At 58.1% G+C, this 16,933-nt stretch overlaps 2 protein-coding genes across 14 annotated transcripts in view; both read left to right on the forward strand.

The window, feature by feature from the left end:
• The window catches only part of PPFIA1 (PTPRF interacting protein alpha 1), a 67,913-nt gene extending 62,153 nt beyond the window's left edge, over positions 1 to 5,760 (forward strand). For all 4 annotated transcript variants that reach the window (XM_059150570.1, XM_059150569.1, XM_059150568.1 and 1 more), the window contains 3 exons: positions 858 to 1,020; positions 3,135 to 3,205; positions 4,418 to 5,760. In XM_059150570.1, coding sequence (XP_059006553.1) covers positions 858 to 1,020; positions 3,135 to 3,193 — 222 coding nt within the window. In that variant the 3' untranslated portion in view covers positions 3,194 to 3,205; positions 4,418 to 5,760. The remainder of the gene's footprint in view (positions 1 to 857; positions 1,021 to 3,134; positions 3,206 to 4,417) is intronic.
• A 9,264-nt stretch (positions 5,761 to 15,024) lies between these two features.
• Positions 15,025 to 16,933, forward strand: part of CTTN (cortactin) — a 30,124-nt gene continuing 28,215 nt past the window's right edge. For 3 of the 10 annotated variants that reach the window (XM_059150571.1, XM_059150572.1, XM_059150573.1), the window contains exon 1: positions 15,025 to 15,131. In XM_059150571.1, coding sequence (XP_059006554.1) covers positions 15,027 to 15,131 — 105 coding nt within the window. In that variant the 5' untranslated portion in view covers positions 15,025 to 15,026. The remainder of the gene's footprint in view (positions 15,132 to 16,933) is intronic. The other 7 variants (XM_059150580.1, XM_059150581.1, XM_059150575.1 and 4 more) reach the window with 4 other exon arrangements.

Genomic DNA, 16,933 nt, shown 5'->3' on the forward strand with positions numbered 1-16,933 from the left:
AAATCTGTAAATATAAAGAAACCAACATAAATTTGCATATTTGTAGCGGCCAGGTAGTCTGGGTGACTCTTCCAAATGTGGAGATAGTTTTACTTTAAGAGTTAAGCTTTGCTTTTAATTTATTAACAAATGAGCTAATACAAAAGCAGTATTTTCACTAAGATGGGGAGGTTTTTTTTATATTTTTGCTATTTAACTTTTGATACCCTTCAGAAATGTTTTTCACATCAGAAAGCATTGGTTGAAAAAAAAAAAAAGAAAGCATTGGTTGCAGTCTAGGAAGAGAGTCTGAGCTGTTGTTTTGGGACAGCTGGATACCTCACCCCACCAGGGCCCCTTGCGCTCTGGTGGAAGGTTTCAGAAGTTGATTTGGAAACACAGGACACGTTCATGTTTCATCGTACGAGCCCGTGACTCGTGTGCTCCCACACCACGACATGTTATGTCCTCATAGCTCACACTCCGTGCGAGCACTTGAGTGTGGCGGGAACAGAACACCTGACCCGCTGGCCTGTCCCAGCCTGAAGACTGTTTTGAAGACGATAACATAGTATCTTACCGAGCTAGAAGGTGATCTTTGCTGGAGAAGGAGCGACACGTGGCAGATAGTCACACCCCCAGGAAGCCCAGGACTTCATTTGTGCCCAGCTGGGGTCCCAGCATGAGGGTGGCCCTGCTCCCTTTTGCTCCCAGAAGTTCCCAGTCCGGGCATGAAGTCCAAAGGTTATCAAGAATGGGGTTAGATACACGTGAACAAAATTGCGGTGACAAGGACATTTTAAAGGGATGGTGACTTTACTGTGTATTTTGTCCTTTATTTTAAAAGCAGTCATGCTTTCTGCCCTTTAATTTACCAGGATGACGATAAAAGCTTTAGGAGGGCACCTTCCTGGAGGAAAAAGTTTAGACCAAAAGACGTTCGTGGCTTAGCTGCTGGGTCAGCAGAGACTCTCCCCGCAAACTTCCGGGTCACTTCTCTGTCCTCGCCCTCTGTGCAGCCAAAGAAGATGCAGCTGGACGGTACGTGACGCCCCACGCTCCCCTGGCCACGGCCGGCAGCACGAGCCGCTCTCTGGAGGGGGCACGAACAGCAGTCCCGGCTGGGAGTTTGGGGGCGTGTGGCTGCGGTTGCGTGCACGCTCAGGGAAGGCTTTCTGGAAAGTGCTTTCCTCAGAGCTGTATGTGGGCCGTGAGAGCAGAACTCGCAGCCTTCTGCACAGGCAGAGCGCGCACGTGCTCTAAGACTGACCCTCACGGCTGTGTAGAAAGTTCAGACACAGACACGTTTTCCGATCACACCTGGTCGAACAGTAGCACATTCTCCCGACTGAGGAAGCTGAGCGGTACGCGTGCAGAGACGTGTCCGTGCGGCCCGGGGAGCTCTGTCCTGCGCGGGAGGAGCGACTAGTCCGTTGTCATCAGCATGGTCTCCACCTCCGTCCCTGCTCGCACTTGTCCGGGCCGTGACATGTTGTAAGAGGGGGTGGCGCAGGGAGCGGGGACCTCGGGAGGTCTCACAGAGTACGGCTGGTCCTGTCGGTGTCCCATCAGGATGGTCCCCAGACGGTCCCTCTGCTAAGGAGGACGTGGCTGTGGCCTGCAGAGGGACGGCTCCACTCTGACCCTGTCCCACTCAGTGACAAGAGGGAGGCCCAGACTCCCGGCCTGGGCTGGAATCGGGCTCTGCCCCGTGCGAGGTGCATGACCTTGAGCCCTGTGCCTCAGTGTCCCCATCTGCAGAGTGGTGGTTGCACTAGCGTCTTCCTCACTGATGGCTTGTGGCAGCGAGTCCTTCATGGGAAGCGGTTGGCGAGTGTCCTGCGTGCCCCGACCCGTCGGCCCGTGTGACACTTGGTGGGCGGGCTAGGCAACTGCAGGGAAGGGCGCAGGTGTAGACGCACAGCGCGGTGTTCGGGTTCCCCGGCCCCTCGCTCTGCCTGTGCCGAGGGCTGTGAGTGCTGCTCCCGCTGCCCACGTGCAGCCCCGAGCAAAGCCGTTTCCAGAAAGCCTTTGCTGAGCTTTGAGTGAGGGAGGCTTCCCGGGCGGTGTTTTCATTTAAAACACTGCATGTCTTCACCAGACTTCAGCAACATGCTTAACGGGGGGAAAACCCAGCCTTTTGAAGAAAATAGCATTTTTCTTCAAGAAGCCTGTAGATGATTTCTCTAGGTTTTAGTGGTTACTTGGCCTTCGGCTTCTGGGGCAGTCGGCCTGCTCCCCTGCTTTCCTCACAGCTTCACTTCACAAATCTCATCCGACTTGTTAGAAACGTTGGCGACGTTTGGATCGCAGCTTGGGTGAACGAAACATGAGCCTTGAGAAAGGCGCAGGGAGCACAGCCCCGGGAGGGGACCCTTGCCCGCATAGCCCGGAGGCGTAACTCGGGACCCGTGGGCGTCCTGGCTTCTGAAACGTGGGGTGCGTGGGGCCCGGGGCCCCAGCTCCCTGCACGTGCTTCCTGGCCCCAGGGCGGATGTCAGTAACAGGGCTCCTGGGCCGCCTGTGGGAGACGGGGCTGGGGCTGGGGACTGCCCGCGGCCCGCAGCCGAGCTACACGGGGGCTCTTCATAGCACAGAGCACCTGGAGGCACGCCCGCTGCTGCCGCGGGAAGGGGCGCTGGGCTTGGGTTTCCTGAGCGCAGTCCCGCACCTGCTGCCGGGAGGGCAGGGCCGTCCTTCTCGGACAGATGGCCAGAGCGGGCCTCGGGACGGGCCCTGGGCGCCCGCAGCGGCCTGGGAACCTCAGCTTACTGCCGGGCTCTTTGCCTCCCACTCTCCCTGGACGGATGGATACTTAGGGCTGAAAGAGAAGTCTATAAATCGGGAGGCTTTAAGAGAGACGAAGTCACCGTGTTCGTGATTGTTACTAATGCAGATGAGTGTGGCAGAATTGCTCTCCTGTCCCCTGCTGCCCCGGGGGGCCCTGGACTGCTCAGGGGGTGGGGGGACAAGGTCACTTGGTGACTCAGTTCCCCTCCTCCGGCTCCTCCAGTCCCGCTCGGAGGTCCCCTGGGAGCACCTCCGTAGGCGCTGCTATGGGTGTGAATGTGCGTGTGCGTGTGCGTGCGTGTGTGCCGCTCTGAGACTAACCGCATGCTGTGTTTGCACGCCTCCCCTCGTGGCCGTCGGAGCAGGCGGCGTGTCAGGACCGCAGAGGCTGGATTCCGCCACGGTCAGGACTTACTCCTGCTGACGCCTCCTGCGGGTGAGTAGCCGGGAGAGGCGGCCCCAGGAGCTCAGGGCCCCACGCAGGAGTGTGCGCACGAGCCCTCGTGCCCACCGTGCGTGCCGCACACACTGGCCGCCGTGTCCTCGGTCCGTGAGCGGCACAGGGTGTCGCGCTTCTGTCCTTGCTGGCTCCGGTGTCAGCTCCTGTCTTCCCGGGGGTGCGGGGCGGGGAGAGGCAGGACAGCACAGGAGAGGGAACCCGACCCTTGGCGGGCTGTCCCCAGCAGGTCTCTGGCGCCCGGGTGGCTGCCTGCACCTGCCGTCACCCCCCAGGCCGCTGCCCCCAGCCCCCTGGAGACCCATGGTCCTGAGTGAAATAGGCCCCAAGTTTGAAGCTTCGTGAGGCAGCCCCACCGTGCTGCGCTGAGAGCCTCTCCACTGAGAGACTGGGGTTTGCTTTAAAGACCAGTTTGAGAGAGCGCAGGGAGCGCGTGCGCACACGCGTGTGAGCGGTGGGGGAGGGGCCGCGTGCACGAGCCTCTCCCGGCCTTGGCGCTGCCTGTGGAGCCTGATGCGGAGCTCGATCTCACGACCCTGGGGGCCCGATCTGAGCCCAAACCAGGAGTCAGACGCCTCACTGACTGAGCCCCCCGGGTGCCCTAAGAGGCTGGTCTAAAAACACCACAAAGAAACAAAAAGCCAAGTGCGTTGCCCTGAGAGGGGCTGAGTTTGTGGATTGAGATTTCCAGTGCAGGCCCAGGAGCCCGGCCTCCTGCCCCTGCTCTGGGGGCCCTGGGTGGGGGGTGGCTTTGTTTGCTCTTACTTGGGTTTCCTCCCTCAGCCCGGAGGTGTGGTTGCTGGGGGCTCCCTGCTGGCTCAGTCTGAGGGGCGTGCGGCTCTGGGTCTCAGGCTCGGGTTAGAGCCCCATGTTGGATGTAGAGCTACTTAAAAATAAAACCTTTTCAAAATTCTGTTTTTTCATCCTTTTTTAAAATTGGTAACTTTTAGACATAGGCAAAAATGAATTCTCATTGACAAGCAAAAAGCTCGATGTTTTCTCGAACTTCTCAGAGGGGCTGAAGCTCCGGTTGCAGGAGGGAGGCGCGCTGGGACCTGCCCGGCCTGGAAGCTGCTGCTCACGCGGCTTGTCTTAAGGCTGATTCTTTCCCTCAAACAAATAACACGTTACACGTTAATAATAATAATGATTAAAAGGCTAATAATTCTTTTGTCTGTTTTTATTTTCCAGTTTACCCGCACTACTTCTACAGATGATTATGCAGCATTTTGAATCCAACAAAGACTACATTTTAAAGTTCAATGGAATCTTTAATCTGTTAATACTTGTTATATTGACCCGTGAAATATTTTATTACAGAGTTTTTAATTAGCAAAAAATTCATGAATACCATAGAGAAAATATTTTAGAATTTAATGTTTCTTATATTTATGTAAACTTATGACTTCATTTACATAGTTACTGACTTTTTCATGTATATCCAGGCTATAAATATCCTTTCAAATCAATTCATGTTCTTTTATCTAATTTTAGTCGTTCAGATGAATGTACTGTAATGCTTGTATGTATAAATCCCAAGAACCAATCTAGGGCTTTTGTAAATTGTGCATTTATTGTAATTACCATTGCTTTGTTATTAATAAACGCTGACAGAGAGGATTTTTCCACGCTCGTAAAGTCATCATGACACAACGTGTGCTGTCAAACGGAACCCAGCTCCACAACAATCATTTTGAAAGAAGCAGACTCGATTTCAAGCAACTGTTATATTTTAATGACTGACCTTAAGTCTACTTTTTCTAGCAAGAAATGCTTTATTCCACAGCCTGAACAGATTTAAACTATCTGGTGTTAAGTATCAGCTTCGGAAAATTTGGACTGGAAAGATTATTGGAACACTATGGGAATCTCTTAGGACCCCTGGACTCTATAGCCTCGCCCCCCGGGGGGGCTCGGGGCAAGCTGAGGATCCTGAGGGCCTGGGAGGGGGGGGTCCTGGGCGCCCTCCTGGTGCGGAGCTCGCTGGCGAGGACTCTCAGAGGACCAGTCCGGAAGCACTGCCCCCCCCCCCCCCCAGCTGGGTGCCCGCAGGGGAGGAGGGCGCCATCCTGGAAATAATGTTGTGCAACTCTAACAAGGCCTTACTGTTCTTATGTAAATCATCTTTTTACATTTGTTTGTAAACATGTTTAAAGAATGGACCTAGTCGTACATTTTTAGACTTTGATGAGATAGCCCTTTTGGATTGTATAAGGAGCAAATGTAACTCTTCTTTCTCCTGGGCATATTAAAAAGCCAGCAAGAAATGTGTCCGACCACGGTGCGTTATTTATTATGCCGCTGATAGCGCTGGAAACGGCATGTCTTTCTACATTTGGTTTCTGCTTTTCATTTACTCGTACAATTCACTGTTACCGCTATGTTTTTCTATTAATCTTTTGTGAAACTTCCTGACTATGTAACAAAGTCTGTACAGTCTACTTTGAGCTATTTTTATCACAGTATTATTTATTGCTGTCTTTCAATACAGTACTGAAGCGTTTTCCACTGCCAATAAAGAATACTGACAACCAGCTGCCGGGCGTCGCCGACTCACTGTGCGCGTCCCCTGTGGGCCCGCGGTGGTGCGGGGGCCGGGGGGGGTCTAGTGTGCACAGCAGCTCGGAGACCCAAACAGCCCAAGGGTGCATGTGCAGGCCCCGGGTGTCACCCAGAGGGGGACCCGGTGTTTGTGCCCTGGGTCCCGGAGGCACAGAGACTCACATCTCCCTGGCCCCCTCCAGGGCCCCAACGAGGCCGGGGAGCGTGTACTTGTGCAAGTGTGCGTCCTCACCACTGCTTTCCCACTGCTTTCTCACCTCCCGGCGGTCGTCTGCCTGGGCTTTCCTCTCCCGCTACTGTCCTCGTGTGACCAGAGACCGTACCCAGGGCTGCGTCCTTATACTTCTCGTGGCCCCTGGGAACCCGTGTGGTGCAGGGCAGAGGGGAGGGGGCGGTTAGGGCTAGCCAACTCCGATGGTTCCCCCTCCCTATGCCGGAGACTGGATCCCCATTGGGGTGGGGATAATAATGACATTTTTCGGGGCACCTGGGTGGCTCCATGGGTTAAAGCCCCTGCCTTCAGCTCAGGTCGTCATCTCAGGGTTCTGAGATTGAGTCCCGCATTGGGCTCTGCTCAGTGAGGAGCCTGCTTCCCTCTCTCTCTGCCTGCCTCTCTGCCTACCTGTGATCTCTCTCTGTCAGATAAATAAATGAAATCTTTAAAAAAAAAAAAAAAAAAAAGATTTCCCTTGCCAATTCCATTTATGCCAAAAAAGCAAACGTCCGCTGAGAAAGAGACAGAGCCGTAAGCAGGTGTCTGGGACGTTCCGCGGCTCTGAGAAGGCCCGCTGGCTGCCCGTCGGGGGTCTCCCCTTCCCACATGGATGTCCCAGGGCTCCTCCGTCATCCCGTAGCCCCACATGCTCCCACGGAGCTCCTCCCGCCGCTGCCCTCCCCGCGGCTGGGCCCAAGCCCTCCTCCCTGTTTTGCATCGTGTGTTCTGAAGCACCGTGGGGTTGGGTTCTAGTCCTCACAGCGTGCTAACTCTGGCCTGTGTGCAGGTGGACGGGGCTCTCCAGCTCCGCGCTGTTCTCCCGGCCTCTCGTACCTTCTGCCTCCCGTTAGAACACCTGTCAGGGGCCCTCCCTGGGGGTCCAGGATGGGCTCAAGCTCCCTCACGTAGCTACATCGACAAAGACCCCTTTTCCAGGGGAAGCCCCATTCACAGGTTCCGGAGGCCTGGACGGAGGAGGTCCGCTGGGGGGGCCCACCCCGTCCGCCCGCCTCACTGCGGGACGTTTCTAATGGCGACATCAGGGTAGGGAGGACGGGCCCCACCCTCCCAGCGAACAGGACTGTCCCCAGGTACGGAGAGGGAGAGCCGAGAGCCAAGAGCCGGGAGCTGCTGAGCTGAGATTTGGGGAGGGAGCAGCCCAGGGTCTGGCCAGAGGAGAGCAGAGGACACAAAATCATGAAGGGGCACCTCTGGCACGAAGACAGATTTACTCGTGGTTGAGCTTTGAACTTGAGTGTGCCGAGTATCGCCTGGCCAGAGACTGGTGACAGCCGGGCTGGGGGCCTGGGAGGACTCTGGCCTATTAAAAAGCTATTCCAATAACCCCCTGGAGGTTATTGTGGAGGGCCTGCTCTGGGCAGCCACTGGAGGTGCCAGGGAGAGCGTGACCACAGCTAACAGTCCCGCCTGCTGGTGGGAGGAGGCAGTGCCTGCCTGGGCACCAGGGTCCTGCAGTGGAGGCTGCAGGTGGCAGCCACATGGTTGAGGGGGCACCCCTGGACAGATTTCGGGGTGCACCAGTGCAGATGGAGCTGTACAGGGGTGTCCTGATTTCCCGCACATGCCCGCTGTCCCGCGGCCGGGTCCGAGGGGGGCCCATCTTGCATTATTTTCAATGGGTCTCGCTGGCCCTCTTCTGAGGAAGCCAACAGAACACAGGTCTCTCCTCGCCATGAGGGGCGGCCACCAGCCCGCGGCTTCCTGGCTTCAGCTCCACAGCCCAGCATGCTCTCCTCAAATTAAAAATTTTTTAATTTTTTTATAAAGATTTTATTTATTGAGAGAGAGCATGAGCGAGGAGAAGGTCAGAGAGAGAAGCAGACTCCCCGTGGAGCTGGGAGCCCGATGCGGGACTCGATCTCGGGACTCCGGGATCATGACCTGAGCGGAAGGCAGTCGTCCAACCAACTGAGCCACCCAGGCGTCCCCAATTTTTAATTTTTAAATTAAAAGGAAAGTAAATTGAATTTTTTTAATTGAACAAAAGCAGTGTCGCCGAGGACTTGTGACATCACACAAGCTACGGGGCTGAAGGGATCGGGGTCCTACCTTCTCCATCACCCCACTTTCTGTTCAATGTTTAATTTTATTCTTTCACGGTTTTAAGCAATCTCTACACCCAATGTGGGGCTCGAACTCATGACCCTGAGATCAGCGAGTCACACGCTCCACCAATGGACCAGCCAGGTGCCCCTCTTTTTTTTCTTTTGTTTGTTTTAAGATTTTGTTTTTTTGTTTTTTTGTTTTTTGACAGAGAGCACAAGCAGGGGAAGGGCCGAGGCAGAAGCAGGCTCCCCGCCGAGTCGGGGGCCTGACACAGGATGTTGGGATCATGCCCCGAGCCCAAGGCAGATGCTTAACCAACTGAGCCCCCCCCCCCCCCGGCGCCCCTTCAATTCCAAGGAAAACAGCAGCGGCCGCTGTCCTTGCTCCCCCTCCCTGCCCGGGTGCGGCCGCCCCTGCCCCTCTCCTCCTGCCTTTCCCCTAAGAAACACGTGCTTCGTGGGGGCTCCCGGCTCACCAGTCAGCATTCACCTGCTACTGGCATCTCTTTGAGGGGGAAGAGAAGTTAGCATCATTTACTGGCAGCCAAGTGGACGGCTGGGCTTACAGCACGGCAGGCACGGGGTACCACTGTGCTCCCCAGGGTTTATGGACGAAATGGCGCCTGGGACTGGCTGGGAGATAATACCAGTGAAGGCGCATCTGGGTTGATGGCGGGTGAAGGCGGGATGCGTCCTGGGAGTGGCGACGTACCACACTTGGAGAAGTGTGTCCCGGGTGCGATGGGCTACAGGTCCTTTGTGACAACTCCCGTCTGGGGTGGAGTCTAATCCCCCCCCCACCCCGCCTTAAGCCTGGGTACTGGTTGACCACGGGAATGTGCAGAGGGAACACTCGGGGACCACTGCAGTGAGGCCATCAGCAGCCTTCTAGAAACCAGCTCCCTAGTAGACATCCAACCGCCCAGAGACCAACCCCCACGCTGTAAGGGAGCCCAAGAGAGCCCCACATTGGCACCATGAACGGTGAGACCCCAGAGGTTCCTCCCACCCCACCGTATGTGCCCGGCTCATAAGTGAGGGAGCCACACTGGACAGCCCAGTCCCCAATGACAGGCCGGAGAAAAGGCATGACAATCTCCCCCAACAGGGAGAACCAAGTTCCCAGACATCCGGCCGAGCAGCAGCGCCAGCCCCGCCAACTCTCCACTGGAAAGGACATGAGCTGCTGCCCTGCACCCCGTCCACACTCATGATCCCCGACGTGCCAGCGTGGTATGAGGGTTGGTTTTTCTCGTGAACTCGTGGGGTGCCTTCTTACATGGCAGCAGATGACTGGAACCTCATGTCCCACATGGACTGTTACATGTTCTGCGGCCTTCTGTCTGTCTGTCTGTATGTGGTCTTCGTCCAACCCCCCCCCCCCCGAGACTTCCATCTGCCATGGATTCTTCTCTGTACCCCCCCAGAGCTTCATGGTAAAGAAACAACAATTTACTGTTTCTCTTGATTTGCTGGATTGCCAACCTGGGTGGCCCCTTGGCTGGTCTCTCCCGGTTGCCCCCATGTGCCGGGGACCAGGGGCTCGTGCGACCTGCACGTGTTCCTGCTCACGTGGCCTGCTCACCGCCCACCGCGTGCGTCATTGCAGGGCCTCCTCCGGCTCCAGAAGTGCAAGATCCAAAACGAAGGGGGCCCCAGGGCTAGAGCCCTTGAATGCTGTCCACAGAACTCATACCCCGTTGTTTCCTGCCACCTTATGCTGACAGCAGGTCCCAAGCCCAGCCAGGATGCAAGAGGCTAGAGACGCAGACTCCATCTGTCTCTACGGGAGACACAGCTAGGTCGCCCTTGCGGATGGCATGCTTGTGTCCCCCTGAAACTCATATACTGAACCTAATGCAGGACGTGATGGTGTTTGGTGGTGGGAACTTTGGGAGGTGCTCAGGTCCTGTGGGCGGGGGGGCCTCATGCCGCTGCTCTTGTAAAGGGGCCCCAGAGAGCTCCCTTGCCCTGGTGTCATGAGCGGGCCCACTGGGAAGGTGTCCTTCTGTGAATGAGGAAGCCGGCTCTCCCCTGACACCACTTCTGCGGGTGCCCTATCTCGGACTTCCAGCCTCTAGAGCTCTGGGAAGGGAAGTTTCTATTGTTTGTAAGCCACTCCCTCCGCGCTTTTCTGGGACAGAGACCCAGACACCAGGCCAGTCCCCTTGCAAAGAAGCACAGAGCGTGGTTCCTGGAGGTCTCAGCGGTCAGCTTCAGCTGCAAACTGCCCCTCCCACCCCCATGACCCACCTGGGTCCTCCATGCGATCACTATTGTCCCTGGAACAGAGAGAATAAGAGATGAATTATTTTGTGGATAACCTGGTGTTTTGTTTTGTTTCTTTGTTTTTTAAGATTTTTATTTATTTGACAGGCAGAGATCACAAGTAGGCAGAGGCAGGCAGAGAGAGGAGGAAGCAGGCTCCCTGCTGAGCAGAAAGTCCGATGCGGGCCTTGATCCCAAGACGATCCCAAGACCTTGGGATCATGACCTGAGCTGAAGGCAGAGGCTTTAACCCACCGAGCCACCAGGTGCCCCTAGGTAACCTGTTCTTAATTTAGCAAAAACAATTTCTTGGCCATGAGCCCTTAGCATGAAGACAATACTCAAGTGCACAGGTTTGGTAATAACAACTTGTGCGCTAAGAGTCGAACCCAGCCAGGCCAGCAGACCGCTGCTCCCGGGCGCTCCAGGACGCCCAGGAAGGACGGAGCACTAACGGTGAGGGTGAGGTCTCACTTCACTGTGGGACTTGGGCTCCTTGTGAGCTGGTCAGAATTCTCATTTTCAGGGGCTCTGTACACTTTGTAGGCTCTTAACTCTGGGGGAAATTTTTATTTTTACAAATATATTGGTATCAAAATGAATGCAGCAACTACAAATATGTTCTTCAACTTAAAATTTCAATCTTTTTCCTTCTGATTTTAAAACATTTTTCAGGCCCTCTGGGTGGCTCAGTGGGCTAAGGGTCTGACTCTTGATTTCAGCTCAGGTCACCCTCTTGGGAGGCCTGAGATGGGAGCCCGGCTAGGGCTCTGGCAGAGCCCTGTCTGCTTCTCTCCTTTTGCCCTTCCCCCCCACTCTAACTCGCCCACCAATAAGTAAATCTTTAAAATAAAACATTTTTAGGGGTCTTTGTGGTGGGCTGGATGGTGGCCTCCAAGAAGTAAATCCAGGGGCGCCTGGCTGCCTCAGTCCCCGAAGGAAGCGACTCCCCACCTTCGGGTTGTGAGTTCAAGCGCCACCATGGGAGGCGAGATCTTACAAAATCTTTAGGGGACAAACCGGAAAGTCCCTGCCCTAATCCCTGGCACGTGGATCTTCCCTCCTGCGGCAAAGGTGGGGCTCGGCGAGGGCTGGAGAGCTTATCCCGGGTTACTCCGCGGGGCCCGAAACGCAGTCTCACCCCTCCTCGAGCGGGGCAGCGGGGGCTCGGGGACCGCGGTCCGGGGCAGGGGTCGGAGGCCAGCGGCGCGACGCAGCCACGAGCTGGAGGGCGCAGGAAGGGCCGCTCTGCAGCGCAGCCTGAAGGGGTGCGGGGGTCGCAGCTCGCCTTCCCCCGCGGCCGAGACCGACGGCGAGTCTCTGGAGCGCGGCCCCGCCCGCCGCGAGGGCGCAGCAGCCCCAGCAGGTGCGCGCCGGCTCGGGGCGCCCCGCGCCTTCCAGGGAGGGCCCCCGGCCCCCGGCCGCACTCCGGTGGGGACCGCCACGGGCGGCCGGGGGGCGTGCGGGGGCGTGCGGGCTCGGAGCGCTGCGGCAGAAGGGCGCCCCGTCCGCCGCCGGACCGCAGCCGCGGAGAACCGGAGCCGGAGGCCCAGGCGCCCCGCCGCCCGGGCCGGGACCTCACGTCCGCAGGGGCGACCCTTCCCGGGGGGCGCGCCCGGATTCCCTGGTGAAGCCCTACTGGGCCAGGTTGAAGCCCTGGCGCGAGCCGACCAGCGCCGGACGGCTGCGGTGTGCGCAGTGCTGACCGGCTGAGCCCGAGGTCGTGGGCGGCTCCCCGGCGAGGCTCCCGGGCCAGGCGCGCGCGCGGACCGGGGCTGGAACGGCGCGTGCGGAGCGGAGCACCTGCGCGCTCCCGAGCGCGGGACCGTCGCCCCAGGCCCGCAGGCGCCCCCAGCTGTGAGGCCTCAGGCGTTGGGGTGCCGGCCAGCCTCTAGCATCTCCGTCTCTGCCTTCTTAAGAAGATTTTACTTACTCATTTGAGAGAGAGCATGAGCACGGGGTGGGGCCGGGGCTGGGGGGAAGCAGGCTCTCCGCCGAGCAGGGAGCCCCACGGGCGCTCATCCCAGGGCCTGGCGATCAGGACCTGAGCCCAAGGCAGACGCTTGCCTCCATCTCTGCTTAAGACTCTGTTCCCGGGCCTCACCGACTCCCTCCGCCTGTGGCTATCCCCTGGGGGCCCACGCGCGAGGCACCCGCATGCCCGGCCTGGGGCTCAGAGAACGACACTCGGTCCTCCTATTACAAGGTCGGGACGCGGGTGCTGGCTGCACGGCTGGGGAGACCGAGGCAGGGACACGCACCGCGGCTGTCCACAGCCGGGCAGCTCGTTGGTGGGGGAGCTAGGGTTGTCGTCGGGGCCACGACCTCCGCAGTCTTTGCGTGGAAGGACCCATTCTTGTCCTCAGTGAGCGCAATCCTCCAGGGAAGACGCCGCAGACGGGAGTCCAGTCCCTTTGCGGGCACCTCACCCAGCGCCGTCGGGGCTGCAGTAATGATGGAAGGGGAGGAGCCCTTTCTCTCTGAGCCCCGCTGTTCCCCGTGCACGTCTGCTTCTCTCCCACCTCTGCACCTCTGCTTGACTCTCTCCCTGATCCTCGGACCCCTTTCCCACCATTTTTTACGTCATTCTCCTGCTTACTTTCCAACCCCCGGCTGAAGACGCATCTTCCTCTCTTGAGCCTCAACTTGATGGTGCCTCCCATGTGCCAAGTCCAAATCCGTATTGCCACTCGGACCCCTCCTCTGGGTGCTTCTCTCTTCCCCCACCCCACCTCACTCCATCTTCCTTGTCTGAGCATCTGCGAAGAGGCTGGGCCATCCTTTTGTAAGGAAGGATTTCATACTTCAGAATGACAAAAAAGTGATTATCGGAAAAGTTTCAGCAGAACTCAGGGGCCTCTGGTAATCGCTTGATGCCATGGGCTACAGTTTTTGCTCACACTCTCTCAGACCTCTGAAGAAATCAGACAGCAGTGCAAGTAATTCTTGTCCGTAGATATACAACTTAGCCGAATGTAGTGAAATACAGTTGACTCTTGCCCTGTGGATAGATTGGTTTTGCATATTCATTTCAGCGGTCCCCTGGCTTCTCCTTGAAAAGCTGGAACGCCTTATTGCTTCATTCATTATGAAGTTACATAACATCTTTGACATGTGTTCATTGTACAGGTTATTGTGTAGGAAAGTCACTTTATGTTTTAAAATTATCCATTGACACCTGACATCTCCTTTGCCACCCCTAATCCATCCAAACCTGACAATTTAACGTTCTCAATGTCTCTTGTGTCTACTCTCACTCTCTCCACTTTACCTGCTACCACAGGTTTGCCTTAACTGGTTGTCCTAGGCTCTTACCTGACCGTCTTCCCATCGATTCCCCACAGAGAAGCTAGAGGGATCTCATTATAATCGAAACTTTATGATGTCTCTTCTCTGCTTAACTTCCTCTAAGGACTTCCCATTTATTTTAGAATAAAGACCAAGGTCCTTGCTGTGCCCCGCCAATCCCACTGCCGTGCTTCATCCCTGTACTTTTTCTACCCAACTTTTTTTGGTTCCTCTGCCTCAGGGCCTTCGTACGGGTTGTTTTCTGCGCCTGGAAAATTCTTCCCTCCTGACCTCCTTACTTCTACTGACCTTCACATCTTGGTGCAAATGTTAATTGCCTAAAAGAATCCTTCTCTGATCTCCTGGGTGAGTGAAGGTCCCAAATTCTCCCCAGTACAATTTTTTTTTTCTTTTTAAAATGTTTTATTTATGTATTTGACACAGAGAGAGACAGAGAGAAAGGGAACACAAGCAGGGGGAGTGGGAGAGGGAGAAGCAGACTCACGGAGCAGGGACTCCCTATGCGGGGCTCTATCCCAGGACCCTAGGATCATGATCGGAGCTGAAGGCAGGCACTTAACGACTGAGCCACCCAGGCGCCCTCCACCCTCCCGAGTACAATTTCACAACAGTTTTGACTTTCTCATAGCATTTATCTTGTTTCCTAATTATGTGTCCGTGTGATGATGCCTGACTTCCCTTCTAGGCTGGAAGGGCCCTGAGGACAAAGTCCATGTTTATCCTGCTGACTCTCTGTGCTTGCTACATATGTGGCCTTCTCCGGGTGGACAGATGGTGGACGGGTGGGTGAATGGAGAGCGGAAGGAGGGGCGGAGGCGACGGACGATGCTCCGGTGCGTGGCTGGATGGACGCTGCGGGTCGTGGATGATCCGGTGCGTGGGTGGGTGGACGCTGCGGGTCGTGGATGCTCCGGTGCGTGGGTGGCTGGGCGGAAGCCGCGGGTCGTGGATGAAGGCGGGCAGATGGGTGGGCGGGTGGAGGATGGAGGCGCGTGGCTGGGCGGGCGGGAGGAAGGACGGTGGGTGGACGTCTGGACGAGGATGCGTCCCCTCGCTGCCTGACCCCTGCAGCCCCCTCCTGGGAGTCCACCTGGCCTGGCGCATCTCCCCTTCTCACCGGGGCAGTGCCCGGGATCCCAGCGCACGCCCTGGGCGCTTCCGCCCCGGCGCAGGCCGAGCGCGCCCCGCACTCGCCCCGCAGGGAGTCGCCCGCACGCTCGGGCCCAGCTCGCGCGGCCGCCGGCGGAGGGCGCGGCCGGTGCCACGTGGGCGCGGGAGGCGGCTCCGGCCCTGCGCTCCTCCGCGCCGGCTCCCCGCGCGCCCGCCGCCGCCCCCCCCCACCTCTCCGGAGGGCGCGGGGCGGGGCCTCGCCGGGACCCGGATGCGCCCCGCCCCCGCCGCGGCACCGGAAGTGGAGCCGGGCGCTCGGGAGCCGCGGGCGCGGCGGGGCCAGGGCCGGGCGGGGAGCGACGGACGCCGGGCCGCGGTGAGCGAGCGCGGCGTCCGCGGCCGGGCTGCAGGGCGGGGGCCCGGCTCCTCCGCCGGCTGCCCTGGGCGCCGCCGGCTCCGGGACGGGAAGGAAGCGGCGGTCGCTGCGGTCTCGCCGCGCTTCCGCTCGCGGTTTCGGGCGCGGGCGGGTCGCTGGGCCGGGGCGGGGGACGGAGACCGGGGGTCGGCCGGGGCCGGGTCGGCCGGGGCCGGGCTCCGAGGGGCGGGGTCTGCTGGGGAGAGGCCGGGGAAGGGCCGAGGTCGGGCCGGGGAGGGAGGGAGGCCGGGAGCCCGAGGAGGGCCGGGGTCGGGCGAGGAGGGCCGGGGTCGGGCGAGGAGGGCCGGGAGCCGGGGGCACCCACCCGGAGGTTCTGCAATCAGGTCAGTGGGAATGCAGCGACTCGCGCGGCTGCGGCCGGTCGAGAGGCTCTAAATTTGGAGCAGCCCCTCCTCTGGGGGTGTTGGAAGTCACCAGAAAGGTGCTTTGGGGCTGGTGGTTGGGTTTCCGTCTCTGGAATATTCCGGGAGCTCGATCGCCCCGCGGGAGGGCCGGGAGAAGAGGGCACAGGGCTTCCCGAGACTGGAGTCTGCGGGGGGCTGGGGCCTCTGGGGGAGGAATCCCATTTTCCGCTGACCGCAGCTCGGGAGGCATCCTGAGTGGGCGTCCCTCCCAGAGACCGCCCTGCCAGCGCCCCATTTGGGCTGCGTGGACTTGTCTGCGCTGTGCTTTGTCAGGGGTTAACCCCCTGCGTTCTGGCGTCTGGCCTGGCCCGGTGGGCCCAGGGCCGGGACGGGCTGTGCCTTGGACAGGCCTCTGTTGTCCCTGACCCCCTCTGACCGTGGGGTGAGTCACTGCCCCAGTGCTTGGAGGCAGCCGGGTCTGTCTTAGAAAACCAATCCCAGATTTCCCCTGGAGCAGGAAGAGCCCCAAAGGCCGCTTTGGAATAAGGATGAAGAGCGAGGGGGCTGCAGGGTTGTTCTGATCCTCTGTCTCCCAGTGGCTGCAGCTGACTTCTGGGTGGGTCATTTTGAGGGGCTTATCTTTAAAGCCCGTCGGAGTGGTTCGGATGGGTGATTCAGACTTCTTGGGTGCGGGGCGGCCCCGGGAGGTGCTCAGGGAGGTGCTCAAAAAAGGCGTGGTGGAAGGCCTGAGTCCTCGGGAGCACCGGGACTGGCTGGGGAGCACCGGGACGGCCTGGTGGTGCGGGATGCCAGGCATCCGCAGTGGCCGCAGGATGTGGGCTCCAGCCCCGGGCCTAGTCTTTCAGGTTTGTGGGGGCGCGGAAGCAAGCCCAGGCGCCAGGGGCTTTTCTCTGGGGAGTGCGGTGTGAGGAGTGGCCGGCTCTGCACACAGCTAGGGCCTTCTGGTTCAGTCTACTGCTCTGCTGCGCTGGCCATAGTGACCTTAATGGGAAGCCAACTCTGTCCCGTCATCTAGAACTTTGTCCCATACAGTGTTCCTCTCGGTTTATATGGTGGCGCATGGTGATGTCACCCTTGTGCGGTCTTGATGAGTACGTGTGACATGTGACGTTTGCAAGGAAGGTCCGTTGATGGTGAGGGGTGTTATTTTGGTAACAGTTTTACTGAGGTGCAATTCATACACCATATAATTCACCCAGTTAAAGGGAACAGTTCAGTCGTTTTGTAACACATTGGCTTGTGCAACTATCAGCACAGTCCACTTGAGAGTAATTTTATCCCCTCAAAAGGATCCCTGTTCCCTCCTTCCAGTATAGGTAACCACCGATCTACTGTTGTCTCCCTAGACTTGCCAGTTCTGGACGTTTCATGTGAAGG

The sequence above is a fragment of the Mustela lutreola genome, chromosome 1 (genome assembly GCF_030435805.1).
Source record: "Mustela lutreola isolate mMusLut2 chromosome 1, mMusLut2.pri, whole genome shotgun sequence".
Taxonomy (NCBI): domain Eukaryota; kingdom Metazoa; phylum Chordata; class Mammalia; order Carnivora; family Mustelidae; genus Mustela; species Mustela lutreola.